At 36.4% G+C, this 19205-nt stretch overlaps 1 protein-coding gene across 1 annotated transcript; it reads left to right on the forward strand.

Moving 5' to 3' along the window:
- The first annotated feature begins 713 nt into the window (after nucleotides 1–713).
- LOC104224341 (actin-related protein 4-like) lies at nucleotides 714–18355 on the forward strand. Its single transcript, XM_070147744.1, has 20 exons — nucleotides 714–809; nucleotides 937–1028; nucleotides 1852–1998; nucleotides 2083–2156; nucleotides 4030–4110; nucleotides 5422–5482; nucleotides 5668–5717; nucleotides 11575–11629; nucleotides 12562–12639; nucleotides 12754–12807; nucleotides 12985–13038; nucleotides 13113–13173; nucleotides 14387–14438; nucleotides 14965–15031; nucleotides 16021–16083; nucleotides 16195–16257; nucleotides 16718–16780; nucleotides 16914–16978; nucleotides 17432–17500; nucleotides 17655–18355. Exons 1-20 carry the CDS (start codon nucleotides 797–799, stop codon nucleotides 17698–17700), a joined length of 1308 nt encoding a protein of 435 aa, XP_070003845.1. The 5' UTR covers nucleotides 714–796; the 3' UTR covers nucleotides 17701–18355.
- Nucleotides 18356–19205: the final 850 nt, after the last annotated feature.

Genomic DNA, 19205 nt, shown 5'->3' on the forward strand with positions numbered 1-19205 from the left:
ATTATACCTACTCAGTTAGATTTAGATATATAGATACTAAGAATTTCAAATTCTTCAAATTCTATTAATAATAAATATTATACAATTTCTAATTAGTAATCAGAATTCAAATTCTTAATTTAATAATAATTATTACAAGATATCTTAGCATGAGTAGAAACCGCGACAGTTAAGAAATTGCATCCTTCCAAATAAGAACTGGCCAATCCATGGGTATACCATGAAGTTACAAAGGTTGTACCTGTGAACCAACCCCTACAGCGAAATAGGCACATGGAAAGAGCAATAGACCGGACCAGCCTACAAAAATGAAACGGTCCTTCCGTAACCAGCCATCCATAATATCAAATAAATCATTTTCGTCTTTGGTAAACTTACCAAGGGCTACGAGCCCGTTTGGACATAAAAAAATTCATTTTTTTTTCAAATTTTTTTCGAAATAAGTGTTTGACCATAAAATTTCCAATTTTCACTTGAAGATGGATTTTGAAATTTTTCGAAAATTTGAAAAACACAAAAGAGCTGTTTTTCAAAATTTTCACTCAATTCACTCACAAAACTTCAAAAACAACCCAAAATAATATTTATGTCCAAACACAACTCTAATTTTCAAAGGTCATTTTCACTTTTTTTTTTGGGGGGAATTTTACAATTCCTATGTTCAAACGCCCACTACAATTGTATAATTTGACCCGACCCACAACCCGGTTTCCCGTCAAAAACCCAGCTAAAGCCCTCGCTAGAGAATTTCACTGAAGCAGCAAACAATCAATCTCCGAATTCGAATCACTGAATCATGTACGGCGGTGGTGAGTACCAGTTACTTCCTTTCTCGAGTGTTAAATACTTCTATTTACGGCTTTAACATTTTTCTTAGTATAAGCACAAGAATTCAGCGCGTTTTTTTGTTTGCATTTTTATTTTTTGGGTCTACAGATGAAGTATCAGCAATTGTGATAGATTTGGGTAGCCATACTTGCAAAGCTGGTTACGCTGGTGAAGATGCTCCTAAAGCCGTTTTCCCTTCTGTAAGTTATAAAGTTTTTGTCCTTTTTAGGTTGCAAATTAATAATGCAGCTTTCAGTAAGATGTTCCAAATAGTTCTTTCGGTCCAAAGTTCAAATTTTTTGAAAGCATAATTACAAAACAGTAGCTTTTTATAGTTACGTGTACCAGCATTTTAAACGTTATATACATTATCAGGTTATTTAATAGACAATTACAGGTAACTTTCATCTGTCTATAGCAAGTTTGAGGTGGTAACCTCGAAAAGAAAGTACATAGCTTGTTACAACTGGTGAAATTGTGGAAATAATGTAAAAGAATTTTACACTGATAGAGTGATAGTTTAAATCCATGGAATTTTGGGAAATGCAAGTCTGAACACCAGATTTGACTGCTAAAGATGAAGCTTCTAAAGTTTAGAACTTTGGTCATAGGCAGCAACTTTGAGCTTTCATGGCATTTAAGATGCAATTGAGGTAAAAGTATAGGGTAGTAGTAAATATGGATTGACATGGCTTTAGCACGCTACTATTTGCCTGGCATTCAATTTTTATTATTATTTTGGGGATTACTCTCCTGTTATTTTCTTTTTATATAATCAATTATCTATATCTCTTGTTTTTTCAAGATTAGTTCAAATCTTTTCCTCGTTATTGTTGGTGTCCTTTTGAATTCTTGAATATCATTAGCAGGTTAGCCACTCACAAACTAACCCGCCTGGGTTGTGATGTCTATATCATTATTTATTTCCCTTCATATATGCTCATATTCAGATTCTCTTTCAACTAGTCACCTACATTGTATTATTGCTGTGTAAAGTTGTCTTGATTTTATCATCTTTTAAAGGTTGTTGGATCAGTTGATCAAATGGAAGTTGATAATCCTGATAATCCGGAGGATAATTCGGGATCTGCTCCTGACTCTAAATCAAAGGGTAAGCGGAGATTGTATGTTGGATCTCAAGCCTTGGGATTTCGCCGCGATCTCATGGAGGTCAGTTTGCAAGTTTATATAGAATTGCCTTGTGATGCCATTTCCTTATCTCTGTCATCTAAGATATTGCGTTATCTTGGGCAGGTGCTATCGCCCATCAAGGATGGGATGGTTGTGGACTGGGATATTGTAGAGAACATATGGGACCATGCTTTCAGGTAATTGGCCCTTCCTTTCATTGATATGTTGAAACAATTTCCCATGTAACATTAGGGCAACAATGCTACTCTAAATTTTTTCAACTTAGCTAAGTGGGGATTTTCAACTCGAAGCAATATGGCACAATTGCATGAGTATGCAGTATTATATTTCTCAGTCTCCAAATCTTATCCAAAAAAAAAAAAAGGCAGAAGAAGTCTACTACCCAGTTGCCAGGGATATTTGCAGCACAATATAGTTCGTGGATTTTCTTTCAGACTGCAAAGTGACTGTTTATATATAGCGGCTAGTATGTAGTGGCATACACTTTGCTTATTGTTGCATGGTCGTTCTGTGTATGTCACATCCTCCCCTCCTAGTCTGGGAGTACCCTGGAGACCCTCACTGAGGGATCTTACCACCTTAAGGTGATATACCGCTGATCTTGTTGCTCTGGCACGTTTGCTTTTGATTACCGAGTGCTATGAAACATATTGTACAATTATTATGTGAGACAGACAAAATCTAAATAATTTCCTTTTAATCTCATTTAGTTTAGTTGATATTGGCCCATTTCACAATTTTCCTAATAGCTGAAAGGATAGTTTTAGGCAATTAATAATATCTAGGACATTGTAGAGTTTGTTGCAGGGTTGTTTTAAGAAATTATTCCTAATGGCCCCCAGACCACCATTAGCTTTCAAGATTGGACTTCATTACTTTTTTCCCCTTCTTTTAGTTTTACTACTTGGATTACTGGCACTGTCCTCTTTTATACTATGTTGCTCGGAACCTTCAATTATCGACGGCACTGGAGTCGGCACTGGAGTCGGCACGACAGGACAGACCAGTACAGTTACAGGGTTCGTACTTGGTTCTGTCAACATTTGGTGGATACTTTTACAAAGGAAAGGTGAAACTGAAAACCAAGAAGACAGAGATGAAGCACCAAGGAGAAGAGGAAAAAAACAGTAAAGAACAGTTGGAGACATCATTTGAAGCCACCATTCAACTCAAACAGAGGAGTGCATGCTAGGGTTACTGTCTGCTGAAGCCGCCACTGAACTCAAAGGAGGAAATGCCCTAGGAGGGTATCTTTGCCAATTACTGGTGGACTGGGCCTTTACAAAAACACCTGGAAAAACGTATTCCACAAAAATACTGTGATTTAACTTGGTCACAAACTCAGTTCATTGTATATTCATAGACAAGATCCATAAGAACAACATTAATTGGGCTAACTTTAATCATTTAACAGTACTTACAAATTATTATTCAACATAACTTAAATTTAATTATACAAAAATGGATTTTGGCGAAAATTTATCTAAAAGTTGAGTTATTTTTGTATGTTCTAAATAACTAGTAATTGTTATGCATATTATATTTAAACATTTATTAGCTGTATCCCAGTATGTGCACCCCTACTGTTATCCATATCCGGAATATTAGAATTTATGAGATGACGATCTGACCTCTAAATCCATACATGTGTCAGACACTTGCACCTGTATCCGGGCGATATAGCTTCTGTATTAATGTAAATTAGCTGTATTAGTGATTCACCCCAAAACGGAACATGCTTATTCTACAGACACTGGCACTGTATTTTTGTAGATGGGGCTGCATTGTTTTTCACTTTCTTTGATCACTGAAAATACCTGCTTTATATAAAGATGATGCTGTATTTACTTATCAAAAAAATAAAAATAAAATAAGGATGATGTTATATTACTTGTTCATTTTGTAGAAAGGTAAAAACTGTCTTCTTTATATGCTTTTCCTGCGACATCTTTTTTGCTTTTTCCCGTCCTTTGTCATTTGGTTAAGTTGATGTGGCTCTTAGACTGTTGAAAGAACCTTTTTACCCTGTATACTTACATTCACTTACAGGGAATGCTTACTGATCGATCCAAAGGAGCATCCAATGTTACTTGCAGAGCCCTGTTCGAACACTCAGCAGCAAAGGGAAAAGTGAGCAATCCAATCTGTCTTTTAGCAGTCTCATTACCTTACATTATTCTAAGAATCATGCCTTTTGTCTTTTGGGCCTTGTATAATTATTAGGTACAAGATTTCAAGCCTTTATTTTTGCTGAATATGCTGGTCATTTTATTTAATGAAACTCTTGACCTTTCTAAAATATTTTTGCTGGCATATCTATTTTTGCGTCTTATGTTAATTCTGTTTTACAGTGATAAAGTTTTATTTGGAAGACTAGGAAAATACAAGGGCGAAGCATGCTCTTAAGTAAAAATTACGTATTTATTAATCCTGAGGCCCTACGCCTTTGCTGCTTCAAAGGGCAAACAATGAGCACTGCAACAGCTTCCTGTCATATTAAAGTCATAAGCACCAAAAGCTTATTATAATTTAATGAGAAAACAATATATATCCCATGAAACAATCTAATCTTGTCCTCAGCTAAAAACAAAGAGAATACTTTAGCAGTCTGTGACTATACTGTATTTCTACGAGAAGGCACAGCTTGCAGTGAGTGAAGGGAGGAAGAACAGCAAAACACTGTAAGAGGATTAGTTATTAGAAGGTCATGGATATTCAATGGATGAATAAGAACCCGAGCGGCTGATACCAGTGATGTAGCACCAGAAAGGGAGTAAGGTGGAAGAGAAGGGGAAAATATGAGAAAGGGGAGAAGGAGAGAAAAACTGAAAGAGAGAAAGAAGAATTGAAGAATCCGCAAAAGAGAGATTTTACAAGTAGTTCATCTGTAAAATCTTTTTAGAGTGATTCTTGTGGCGTTGATTGAGCATTTTGACCTCTCAAAATAGCCCTCTGAGCTTTCTGCACAGTTAAAGAACAAATTTGGGTCAAGTTTTTGGTCAAAGCTAGGTCCTTCCACCTTGACCTTTTCTGTGAGGTCACTGTAGTCCTCATAGCTATGCCTGAAATTCCTATCATGGTTGTCTCTTAAGTGAGGATTGTCAAGTAATGGCTGGTTTACTGATGAACTGCTCATTTGCCGCTGAATGGATCCCAAGTCTCAAGATAGAAGCCTTACCTTTTTTAATGTGTAATACCTTGTGAAATTACTCTATTCGAAATGTTTCTTCCCCTTAATGAGAAGAGTCTACTGTGAAAGACTTTGTCCATCGTGAACTGGAATAAAGTAAAGAAATTATTGTTCAAAGCTAAAAATGAAGTTTAACTATTGAGAGAACATTATCATTTAGATGTTTTCTCTTAAGGCAATCTGGTGCCTGCATTATTATGTCATCTGAATGCAAATTGAAAATTACAGTGGACTGATAATTTAATTGACAGGGCTGCAGAGATAATGTTTGAAAAGTACCAAGTTCCTGCATTGTTTTTGGCCAAAAATGCTGTAAGTGCCTTTCTCAATTCTTGAAATTTTAATTTTTAGCATCTTAACAGAACCTTCATTGTGCTGTTCAGTAATGAAACTTTCACTTTTACCTGATTACGAAAAAGAAAAATACTGTATCTTCATAATGTTACAAGATCATTCCACTCTGGTTGCTAATTATCTCAGGATACTGTTACTGCTAGGTTCTCACATCTTTTGCATCAGGACGTGCGACTTCTTTGGTCGTTGACAGGTAGGAGCTTATTTACTAACTGGCTATCAGCCTTGAATTGCTTCTTTGACTTGTCTTGTCAATAAAGTTCTTTTGCAGAGATATTTAACCTCCCAGCGATAATAGCATTCATATTATCTGCATTGCGTGCTTCTGTACCTTCCTTTTTAGTGAATATAAATTATTGGAAAGATTTCATGATTTCTGGTGCATGATGGCATATTAGTTTCAGTTTCTCTTCATCTTGAATTGTTAAGTTTCTCTTCATCTTGAATTGTTAAGTTTCTACACATTTACATCAGTAGCGTCTGGTTTGATTCATAACTGTATGATGAGCGAATGATGAAAAATTAGAGCTCTTCAAGTAGGTTAGCGTCTTAACTTTTAAGAATCTTGCAAGAATTATGTTTGAGAATATGGAGATATGATATCAAACTTTATAATTATATTAAGGATATGTGAGAATTGTAGTAATGATATAAAACTTTCGCTTAGATTAGGTAGATGGTATTCTGTAATTTTTTATTCTTTTTCAATCTCTACTATTGCATAGTACACCCGTAGTACTCTTCCATTTCAATCATCCTTATTTAATTCTTTGTGATATCCCAACAACAACAACAAACCCAGCTTAATCCCATACGTGGGGTCTGGTGAGGGTAGTGTGTACGTAGCCTTACCCCTACCCTATAAAGGCAGAGAGGTTGTGTCAAATCGACCCTCGGCTTAAGGAACAATAAAAATAAAGCAACAAGCAATAGAAGCAGTAATGTAATACGGTAATGGAAGCGAGTGACATAACAAGTAATATAGAACCAGGAATAAAAGAATACAAGAATAGTACTAATACTACTCGTAAACCTAGGAGAAACTCACAACTACTTGTCAACCTACAACCTTAATCCTCGACCTCCACACCTTCCTATCGTGAGTCATGTCCTCGGTAAGGTGAAACAGTGACATGTCCCGCCTAATCACCTCCGGTGTTAGAAAAAGCGGTCGCTTAAAGCGAGAAGCGAAGTGAACTGACCCCTTCCTCGCTTCTGCCATGTGAAGCGACTCAGGTAGGAAAAAGCGACCGCTTCCCACTAAAAAGCGAGAAGCGACCGAAGCGAGCGCTTCTTTGTTTTAAACAGCTGCCAGCCTATTTAATTAAAAAAGAATGGTTTTCAGTGTTCTTTTATTAAACACAACCAGCAGAGCATCTGAGAGTCTCTGCGACTAGGGTTCTTCAACAGAGATTCCAGCAACAGGTATGTGATGATTTTCTCTTCTTCTTCTGATTTCTTCTCATCTTCTTCTGATGAATCAATTTCTTTTATATGTCTGTCACTTTATCTTTGTTAGTGCTGTCTGCCTATAATGATAGATGAATCAAAAACTTTTCATTCAACTTCTTCTTTCAATTGAAATTGAGATTTTTGCCTATCCTCCTATTTTGAAAAAATGGAAACTTAGGTAAGTGCTTTCTAAACATATGTATAAAAAGAACATCTTTCATTTAATTTAGCCCTTTCATGCTTACTATAACTAGTTATTTCGCTTTTCTATTAGCGGCTTTAACTAGAACCTCAGCTCTATTTATTGGTCTGAGCAAGATACTTATTATTTAAACTGAATATTTAAAATTAACAATTCATAAAAAGAAATCTTTCTGTGGGATTACATGTATTCTATATTTACTTACGTTACCAATTGTCAATTCTTGGTCATTGTCATTGAGATTCATGTCAATTCGGATTAATATTTAGGTATAGATATTACCTCTTTTTTTTTCTCCTTTCAAACAAAGAAAAATGATTGAAGTTTTTCTATTTGGAATCGTGTTAGGTCTAATTCCTATTACTTTGGCTGGATTATTCCTAACTGCATATTTACAATACAGGCGTGGTGATCAGTTGGACCTTTGATTAATTAACATCTCTTTTTTTTTTTTGATTGACCTCCTCCTTTCTTTAATTCACAGGCACAGGAGGTCAAATTCCGATTGTTGTGAAAGTTACTGAATGAATCTATTTCATTCTAATTCGATCTAAGAAGAAAAAAATCACGCTCTAAGCCCGCCATGGTCAGTCTCTCACACCTTCTGACTAGAGCATCTATGTCTCTCCTCTTCACATGCCCAAACCATCACAGCCTCGATTCCCACAACTTGTCCTCCACAGAGGCCACTCCCACCTTGTTCCTAATAACTTCATTCCTAATCTTGTCTTTCCTGGTATGTCCACACATCCATCTCAACATCCTCATTTCAGCTAGTTTCATCTTCTGGACATGGGACTTCTTGACGGGCCAACACTAAGCTCCATACAACATAGTTGGTCTAACCACCGCCCTGTAGAACTTGCCCTTAAGTCTAGGTGGCACATTCTTATCGCATAAAACCCCCAAAGCTAGCCTCCATCTCATCCACCCCGCTCCAATGAGATGAGTAACATCCTCGTCAATCTCCCCGTTGCCTTGGATTATAGACCCAAGATACAAACTATCTCTTTTGGGAATGACTTGAGTATCAATCTTCACTTCCACTTCTGCATAATGCATCTTTTCTTAATAGTAACTTTTGCTACACTCACAAAGTTAGATACACAGGAGTATAACAGGAAAGCTATGAGGGATAGACAGATCTCAATAGAGTTTTGGAAGTGCCTTGTAAGGGTTGTAGAGGTTGGTTTAGTATGATCTATCATTATCAAATTGTCCAATGTTGTATTAAGGAGCAGAAAGATACCAAAATAGACGTCATAAATAAAGAGTTAGAGGAAATTGCAAAAGCTGAAGAGATTTCATGGAGACAAAAATCTAGGTGTATTTGGCTTAGCAAGGTGATAGAAATACTAAATTCTTTCATAAACAAGCCAATGCACACAGGAGGTATAATACTATCGATAGAATTCGAATTCATCGTAATTTGGTGGGGGAGGAAGATGTAATCAGAGATCATATTCTCAATTTTTATAAAGAACTTTTCACTGAGACAGAAAAGTGGAGACCAAAATGGAGTGATGAAGAGTTGATTAAAATTTCAGAGGAGGAAAAGATCTGGCTTGAAGAACCTTTCACTAGTGAAGAAGTGGAAGCTGTAGTTAAGATGTTTGAAGGAGATAAAGCCCCAGGCCCTGATGGTTTCAACATGTATTTCTTTCAAAAATGTTGGAACACTGTCAAAGAAGATGTGATGAAAACAGTTGAGACATTTTGGCAAGAAGGCACCTTTGTGAGTAGTCTAAATGCCACATTCATTACTCTTATTCCCAAAAAGAAAGGTGCAGAGGAAACCAAAGATTTCATTTTTATTACTCTTTTGGGTAGTGTATATAAGATCATAGCTAAATTGTTGGCTGGAAGGCTAAAAAAGGTGATAAGGAAACTGATCTCAGAAAACCAAAATGCCTTTTTAAAAGGGAGACAGATTTCAGATGCTGCTTTGGTAGCTAATGATGCATCGACCATCATCTTAGAAAAGGAAAGGTTGGAGTGGTATGTAAACTAGATTTGGAGAAGGCCTATGATCATGTTAACAGGAATTGTTTGTTGAATTTGTTGCAGTTGATGAATTTTGGGAATAAATGGATAGAGTGGATCAAGTCATGCATCTCTACTGCCAGGTTCTTGGTGTGGATTAATGGCAGTCCTAAGGGTTACTTCAAGTCACAGAGGGGCTTAAGGCAAGGAGATGCCCTGTCTCCATATTTGTTTGTAATTGTGATGGAAATTCTTAGTCTAATGATCAAAAGAGCGGAAAGTTTGGGGTGGATTAAAGGTTTTAAGATTGAAGGAAGAAACAATACGGAGATAGTCATCTCACTCATATTATATGCTGATGACACTTTGATTCTTTGTGAAGCAGATAGAGAGCAACTTCTTCTTCTTCGGGGGATTTGCTAGCTTTTGAGGCAGTTTCTGGCCTAAAAGTGAATCTGGCAAAAAGTTGCATATACAATGTTAATGCAGATAGCTCTATAAATGAATTGGCAGAACTAATGGGATGTAATATTGAGGAGTTCCCTACTATTTATTTAGGGCTTCCTTTAATTAATAGCGTGCTAGATGGAATACCTACTTATTTGATGTCCCTTTTTCCCATCCCTGGCAGTGTAGAAAAGAAGTTGAATTCCATGAGAAGCAAGTTCCTCTGGGAAGGGAATTCTGAAAAGAAAAAAGTTCACCTGGTGAAGTGGCAGGAGGTTATTAAAGATAAAGAAGTTGGTGGCTTGGGAGTGAAAAATTTGAAACTTCACAATAAAAGTCTGTTGTGCAAATGCTTGTGGAGATACAATGACAATAGAGAGGAGTTATGGAAACAATTAGTCGACACTAGATATGGTAGAAATGAGGTCTGGACACCTGGTGCAATTTCTGTGCCTTCACGAATTGGAGTATGGACGCAAATAATCAAGTTGTGGCCTGAATTTCAGAAGTTCATTGCATTGAAAGTTGGTGATGGTAACAGAATCAGGTCCTGGACAGACGTTTGGCGGGGAGAAGAGAAGCTGATGAATAGATTCCCTACAATGTAAATTGTACAATAGCAGACTGTTATACTGGGTAGGAGTGGAAATTTAATTTCAGAAGAAACTTCAATGATTGGGAGGTTGATGAAATTGGTCAGCTTTTATATTTTTTTGGAACCTGTGATCCTCGATGTTAACAGCATGGATTCCCAAATTTGGATTGATGGTAAGGATGGCAGATTTTCAGTAAAGAGTTGCTATAAACTACTGCAGAAGCAAATAGGCCACTGGGATTTAAATTGGCCATGGAAAATGTTGTGGAGGTCTTTAGCACCTCTTAAAGTTGCTTGTTTTGGATGGATTGTAGCTAGGCAGGCATGTTTAACTCAAGAGATGTTACAGAGAAGAGGAGTACCTTTGTGCAGCAGACTTTTTTTTTGTGAAAGGTCCCAAGAATCGTTGGAACATCTTTTTTTGCATTGTAGCCAAATACAACAAATTTGGAATCTTTTTCTGAACATGAGTGGAGTTCATTGAGTGATGCCAAGGAATGTGAAAGACCTACTGCTATGTTGGCAATACCAGAAAGTCAGGAAAAATCTGGAAGACTATACCCCTCCGCATCTTTTGGACCATTTGGTTGGAACGGAATAAGAGACGTTTTGAGAATCAAAGAAATCACCTAGCTTTTGTAAAGAATAGTTGCCTTCAAAATTTGTATTTCTGGTGTAAAGGAAATATAGTTGAAAACTTAGATCAGTTTATAGATTTTATAGGTGTTTTGGGAATGTAACTGATGCAACTATGCCGTAACTTGTATTTTTTTGGGTACCTTCTTGGTACTCCTTTAATGAAACCTTTACCTTATCAAAAAAATAAAAAAAAGATACCAAAATAGTGTTGAAGTTAAATTGGCTATTGGTTAGACACCAGGAGCACAAATGAAATTCTTCAATAATTAAGAAGCTAAATTCGCTATTATTGTTGAAATGTGTGCACCACCTTATCTAAGAGTTTATGGTGTTAAAGAAGGCACACTTTATTTGTTTACCTCTACAACTATTTTCCCTAGCAAAGAGAGCTATACAAAGATGTTCTCTGGAATGCTCATCCATGCAATCAACTATACATCAAAAGTCATCCAATCATTTATACAAAATTGAAGCTCAAGTTACCAGTTCTGGAGTATTTTGCTTTATCTTATTGAAGTTGGTGAAGGAGTGGTTTGCATTTTTCTCTGTCCTCGGATCTGCTGACTATTTTCTTTTCAAGTTATAGCTGTTTCTATTTAGGAGACTGAATGCATGTGTGCTCTTTTTGTTACTCTACCTTTTTAACTGTTATGAATCTAGCAGTTTCTGCTTGCATCTTTTCTCTGTTGCTCATTGGATATTGCTGAAAGAGCTGTTCTTGAACTAATACAGTGGTGGAGGATCGACTACTGTTGCTCCTGTTCATGATGGATATGTTCTTCAAAAGGTATCCCTCAACAAAGAACAACTGCCTAAGTTTTTTCCGTTTTTTTCCCCTGATGACTGTAGTGTCTTCACTTAATTAAGAGTTTAACATATGATCACTTTTACCTATTTAGTTGAGCTATCTATTGTAAAATATACTACTTCCAGTTTGAATATGACCTCTTTTCCTTTTCTTTCTTATGGAATTCTTTTGTTCAATTCCTAGCATTAGCAGAGCTCCTACTTGACAAACAGAGATCTCCATTAATGTTTGTACTTCTGACATGCGTCTGGGAATTGTTTAATTGCACTGAAGCAAATGAATTTGTTCCCGAATCTGCTAACCTCCTCTTCTCACTCTCAAAAATAAAATTAAAATAAAAAAGAAGTAATATCTATTATCTTGTTGTACTTCCTTCATGGTAATAACTGAGGGCCTCAAATTGTATCTCGCTAGAATTTCTTTAAGAAAAATCATATAATGGTTTGGCTGGCATGTTTCCGTCGAGTAGATGTGTTAACTGACTATTCATTCATAGAATATTCCTTGCTGTTTTCTAAATTGTAAGCCAGAGTGAAGAAGAAATCAAGCCCAGGATATGGATTTTAAGGTGGAAAAGCTAATTAATCAATGCAGGATTGATCATGTACTTTAGATGTTGAAGATGGCAGGCACTCAAGATGAAAATTTTAGATGTTTATTTTGTCTATGGGAGGTGGAAGGAGGAAAAGGATTTCATGTTTAGTTGTATCATCCCTCCTCGTTGCATGGGGAGACAGGGTCTAAGTTGCTGGCGCACTTGTACAATCTTTCTTTTATATTTTGAAGGATGGGAAAATATTAGTGGCTATGGATGTTAAATATTCAACACATGGTCTGTGCATTGTTGTTCTCAAAGTTCTGTTTTTGGTTTCGTTGAACATATATTCTATGTTTCTTTATTTTGATAACAGGCGGTTGCTACATCTCCTATTGGGGGAGAAATTCTTACCGATTGCTTGATAAAAAGTTTGGAACAGAAAGGCATTACGGTTAGTTATTTATTGTCAGTTTCCCCCCTTAAGACATGATTTCATACACAATGATCTGCCTTATCTTGAAACAAACTTTTTTTTTTTTTTCCCTTTTTCTTATTATTCTTCTAGATAAAACCTCGGTACTCATTCAAGCGGAAGGAGATCCGTCCAGGAGAATTTCAGGTAACACACCCTTGTTTTTTAGTGCCATAACCAATCTGATTGTTTAATCCTCACCTAAATATAATTTTAAGTATCTTGGTTTATATTTCTTCATTACTATCTTTTTAAGCTTTGTTCACCATTAATCTTCTGATGTTTTGTCGAATTTCTTGATCACAACTATGCTTTGTTTCACAGACAGTAGACCTTGACTTCCCTGATACAACAGAGAGTTACAAACTGTATTGCCAGGTTAATCATTATTAGCATTTCCTTTCTTCAGTTTTTATTTCTCTTAGCTGCTCAGTCTTGTTCTGTTTTTGCAGAGAGCGATTGCAAGTGACATAAAAGAATGCGTCTCGCGAGCCCCAGATACTCCATATGATGGTTTGTTTCTCCTCTTAACTATTATATTCTTATACTCCTTTTGACTCATGGACTCTGTTGTTTATTATCCCTAGAAGATACAAATGTATCTAAATATGAGAAGGCAGTTCTCCAAATAACTTGCTTCCACTCCCAATTGAATGCCCACTTTTATTTTTTGAGGTTCAATTTTGGAAACAGTTACTTTGTCCTGCGAAATTTAATTGAGATACTATAAAAACTTATCATAAACTTTTAAAATGCAATTGGTAAAAAAAAAAAAAAAAACTGTTTGGACTCTCAAACAGGAAAACGAGTTACTTTAGTTGGGTCAAGGTACTATAATGAACAAAAGCCGCTTCTGTCATAGATCCTTATCTAGCATAGGTATTAAATATATGTTGTTTCCTCTTCCCTCATCCAACTCTGCCCTGAAAAACTATGAATCATCTAACATCCAATGCAGGAGATATTTACAGGGAATTGAATCTTGACCCAAGTGTAGTGAAAGGATATTAACTCTGAAGATATTGCCAACATTCTATTATGTCTTGACAGAAATGACAGTTGTTTCTTTTGTATTCCCTCAGCTATAATGTACCCTTATCTAACCCTCAGGGGTTGGCCTGGTGGCAATTGACTTGAGCCTTGGGGTTTGCTCCCTTTCAAGGTCTCAAGTTCGAAACCCACTGGGTGCAAACAATTTCTGAGGGCCATCGGACTGGGTAAAACCTGAATTAACCGTGGTGCACTTGTGGGAAACTCCTTGCCGAGGGCCTGTGCACCCCCGGGATTAGTCGGGGCTCGAAGAGACTCGGACACCCGGTGCAAATCAAAAAAAAAAAAATTGTACCCTTATCTAAAAGGAAACAGAAGAAGGGAAAGGGAACAAAAGTAACTATCCTCATCCAACAAAATGTCACTGATATATTTTGGCCATAATCTTAGACCTTTTAGTATATATTGCTGCTTACGTTGGCAGTTGACAGAAGAAGGAAAAAGGAAAAAAGTAATCTTCCTCATCTAACAAAATGTCACCGATATCTTTGGCAATAGTCTTAGACCTTTTATTATATATACTATGCTCATTATGGCAGTTGAGATTGCTTCAAGTTCCAGTGATACTATATTCTTGTATGTTTTCATATGCTTTTTTTCTTTGGTGTTTTTCTGTATGTAGTATTTTCCTTTTTTGAAGTTTGAAAGTAATATGCTACTACTCTATTTCTTGCAGACAGTTCATATTCAAACATTCCAACGACGTCTTATGAGCTACCTGACGGGCAGTAAGTGTTGTAGTCTTCCTCTGTTTCATTGGAGAATGAGTGATTGAGTTTCCTTAGATCTTTGGTTGAAGAGCTAAATGCAAAAATCGAACCCCTTTTATTTCTTGGTTTGTAGTTTTACTCTTTCTTGGTATAACTAGAAGCCCCATGGTAGTGGTTTTCGGTCCCAGATGATTAGGCTTCAGCCGTTCAGAGTTGCTGCCTGTAACCTATTTTGATTAACCTATGCCTTCTCAAAAACATGCGATTCTCTTTCCTTAATTGGCTGAGTCCATTATTTAAACAATGTCAAGCTGAAGATAACATTCTGTATAAGTTTATATTAATTGAATTTGATGTGACATCTTTATACTTTTTCATACGACTCAAATATCTAGCGATGTCAAATATAGTAACTCATTCAATTCTCTCTCTCTCTGCAAAAAATCAATTAAGTCAATTAGATTGGAATTGGGGAATATTCCTTTGTATGGTTAAAATTAAGTTTCATATGCCTTCTATTTTTTTGTTTTGCATGATGAAACAGAACGATAGAAGTCGGAGCGGATAGATTCAAGATTCCTGATATTATTTTCAATCCATCATTAGTTCAGGTTGGTATTGCTTAGCGTCCTAATTTTCGGGTTTCTTGTGTTGTTCTCTTGTCTTGTGGGAGTCATGGTCTCATGGATGTATGTGAGCAGTTGTTTGTGCGTGACTTTCATCTTCTTCTGTGCATGATTCTGTATTTAATTATATTAAGATGTTGAATCTGTAATAACCCTCAGGGGTTGGCCTGGTGGCAATTGACTTGAGCCTTGGGGTTTGCTCCCTTTCAAGGTCTCAAGTTCGAAACCCACTGGGTGCAAACAATTTCTGAGGGCCATCGGACTGGGTAAAACCTGAATTAACCGTGGTGCACTTGCGAGAAACTCCTTGCCGAGGGCCTGTGCACCACCGGGATTAGTCGGGGCTCGAAGAGACGCGGACACCCGGTGCAAATCAAAAAAGATGTTGAATCTGTAATGCGTCTTGCCCTGCCTCCCCGCTGTCGTATTTTTCACTTTTTATGTATTGATCCTTAAGAAATGGGGTATACTTATAGCTGAAGCACTCCTTGGTATGATCTGCAAGGTCCTATCTTTGCATTGCAATGATTAGAACTATATTTCAAGAATTATTTTGATGGTAAATAAGGATAATGGACCTGGCTGTGCTAATTTACACACCTCCAGTACTGCTCACACAATTTGGTTCGATATTACCTTTTTAACTTTGCATCTCATTTCCTTGCATTTCAAGTTTCAACAAAGTTTATAGTATTTCAGGTCACAAAATAGTGGGATGTTTCTGGGTGACAGTTTATTTTGCCATGATCTCTACCTTTGAGATTCAGATTTAGTTGTTGAATTGTCAAAGATATGTATTATTTGAGATATCAGTCTCTAATGATTTTTAATAAAGTATTTTTTCGGTGTTGTTTCTGTATAAGCATACCTATTATCTGGAGAATCTGTCATCTTGCCTTCTCAAGCTAGCCGCTTCAGATTTTCTGGTTTATCTAGTCTTTTACTTTGGTGTTTTTCTTTCTGGTGCGTCACAGACTATCCCCGGTATGGAAAGTTTTGCTGAGACTGCTGCTTCTCTTCGTGGTCTACCACAAATGGTTGGTCCTTTCTCCCTTTGCTCAAATATATAATATCAGTTGAAATTCGTCCTTCAAATTTTGTTCCTCTTTCGCATTTCCTTTGTCATTTGATTTACTCAAAATTTTCAGGTTATCGAGAGCATTAACAAGTGCGATGTGGATATCCGAAGAGAACTTTTTAGTAGTATATTGGTAAAGCCATCAATGCTTCTTGTAATCTCTTTAAATATGAGGCTGAAGTTTCCTTTTTGCGCACTTCCCCTAATTTTTGTAGTTGCTTTTAACATTTAAATACTTGTGAAGATCATTTTATAAAAGTCAATTCTTTTAAATTCCCATTTTCACATTGTAAGCACTGAAACTGAGAGGACGCTTTCCTTCTGGAGAAAAAAATAGAAATTGCATGACAAAGTAATTATAATTTTTCTAACTGGATGATGTTCTTTATGACTTTGTAGATAAAAATTAGTATATAAAGAACAATATGAAAATTCAATGGCAGATTAGAGCCAGTGCTTTTCAAATTTATCATTGGATTAAGTCCCATACCTACGTACCACAAGCATATGGATTTCCGAAGACTGCTTGTATTTTGCCTGTTTGAATATGAAACTTTGGATGAGATTTTAGTTTGATTCACTGCTTAATACAGCTTGCTGGGGGAACAGCATCGATGCAGCAACTCAAAGAACGTCTGGAAAAGGACTTGCTAGAGGTGCCATTTCCCATTTAACTCTAACTATGCCCCTCTCACCTTTTATGCACTTGTTCAAATTCAAGGATAGCAGTCTTATCTTATCTCCTTAGCTTGAATACCTAATTTCATATCTGTCTTCGCTTTTTTCCAGGAGTCTCCTCAAGCAGCGAGAGTCAAAGTACTGGCTAGTGGAAATGCTACAGAAAGGAGATTCAGGTTAAACTATTACTCTGTAGTTCTCATTTCGTCTTTCTCAGCCTCTCTTCATGGTAATAGTTCCTTTAGGTGTTGAGTGTATAAAGTAAAGGTTGAAGCTTTCAACTGTCTAGTGTGTTTTCTGGACTTTTCTCGTCTGGATGCAACATTCACGGATTCGTTTGGATTTCTCCCGATATTTGCTATTTCTAAGTTTAAAGCTGACAGCATATAACTGAAGCATTTTGCCTAGTAAAATTTCAAGTACTATTGGCATATCCTTTTTCCCCTTTCCCTTACCGTATAAGTGCAGATTTGAGAAAACGTAAACATACTCTTTTTGTTACTGCTTTTAGTAAAATCTTGAAATGCTAGTTTGAAGAGCATATATCTGTTGTTCCATAAATAATGGTTTGCACTTAGCAATTGGAGGCTTTCTTCACACAGTTCTGATCTAACAAAGGCGTTGTGCAGTGTTTGGATAGGGGGCAGCATATTGGCATCTCTTGGTTCCTTTCAACAAATGTGGTTTTCAAAGTCCGAGTAAGTTCTGCATGTTTCTTTGAAACCAATGCTACTTTTCAGTTTTGACAAGCAACAGTACTCCTAGTTTTTGTTTCCTTTAAAACAGCTGTTCCTACGCCGCATAATTACAGTGGTTTTTAATGAGTACACCTTTTCATTATGCTGATGACAGGTACGAAGAGCATGGGGCATCTTACGTTCAAAGAAAATGTCCTTAAGATGATTTCTTGCCGTTCTGTATTTATTTGACTAGCATCAAGCAAAGATGTTTTTCCAAGTGGACTTGCTCTGCTCAAGTCTTGTACCATTAGGAATCTGTATCACTTTATACCATTGTTCTGTAATGCACTGGTAGTACCAAGGTACATCCATATCGGACTTGCACCGACGACTAACATAGTAGGAATCAGAGTGACTTGCTATTTGTGGTAGGCTGTTAGCTGTACCACTACTGCAGCTGTTCAATGGAAATGCTAGATTAAACACCTTGTGCTAATTGCTAAGACCTTGTTTGACAACTAAGTGGACAAGGACCCCTTTGTAACAATTGGAAGTTTACCGAGGGAACACTGGCGATGGGTCAATCACGCTGCATTCCTATGTCTAAAGGTTGAAAACTGGCAACCTCAAGTGATGAAGCAAGAAGTTCTAGCAAATCCAATCGAGTGGTGAAATGATTGTATGATATCTCAGACAAAAGTTGGTCTCATTCGCTTTTCGATGATGCAATGTGTATTGTGATCACTTGTTGGGTCGAACCTTCTCTAGAGGAAGAAACAGAAAACGTTAGGTGGTTTAGGCATGAGAGATCCCACAGCTAATATGATCATTATCTTGCTTAAAGACAATTAAAAAATTGGTTAAAAAGATTTTCGTAAATTCTCATTTTACTGTGTTGGGTGGGTCACAATCCAATTGATGCTGGGCAAAGATATTGTATGTATATTTATTAGTTATTATTTGAAAGCGACTATACAATATCATTATCTTGTTGAGCTTGTAGCATCTCCATTGATATGAAAATATTTCGCTAATATTCAACAAATTAAAAAGGATAACTTTGTTATATTACCAACCTTTATCGTTATTTGTGGTCATTCGTCATTACTTAGGGAAAATCACAAACAAGAATCTTTTATATTAAACATACTTCCAATCAATTTCAACATATTCTCAACATATAATTCTTTTTCCATACAGTTAAAGCGATAACTAGAAAAAGTTACATGCCTAATGGTCTCAAAAATTGTACTCTGATTCGACTTATAATCTAGAGGAGCTTAGATGGTCAAATGAGCCGACTATTTTCCGGATTGTGATAGTGTAGTTTAGTAGAAATAACACCATGTAGTCGTTTTGAGCAACACCATGTAGTAGGTTTGAGCTCCTATAGTTAAATCATACTATTCAGTAAAGATTACTCAATTTGACAAATTTCATATCGCTAATGCTTCTCTTCTTTTTCTTCAAAGCTTTGGTCAATATGGAGTTTCAATATTTAATGTTTATTCAATTTTGACAAACGTCAAATCATTAAACTTTTTTTTTTTCTCCTTAAAACCTTCACGTCAACTTTAAACTGTCGAGTTTAAAGTTCATATAGTTAATTCTGAGGCGGTTAAACTTTAAAATATTTATAAACGTGGATTATTCTTTTAAATAGGTGTCCACTTTCCCTCTGTAGTTGAAAGAAAGAAGGGAACCTTTTGTCATTCTAGGTTAA

This window comes from Nicotiana sylvestris, chromosome 6 (assembly GCF_000393655.2).
Source record: "Nicotiana sylvestris chromosome 6, ASM39365v2, whole genome shotgun sequence".
NCBI classification, from domain to species: Eukaryota; Viridiplantae; Streptophyta; class Magnoliopsida; order Solanales; family Solanaceae; genus Nicotiana; species Nicotiana sylvestris.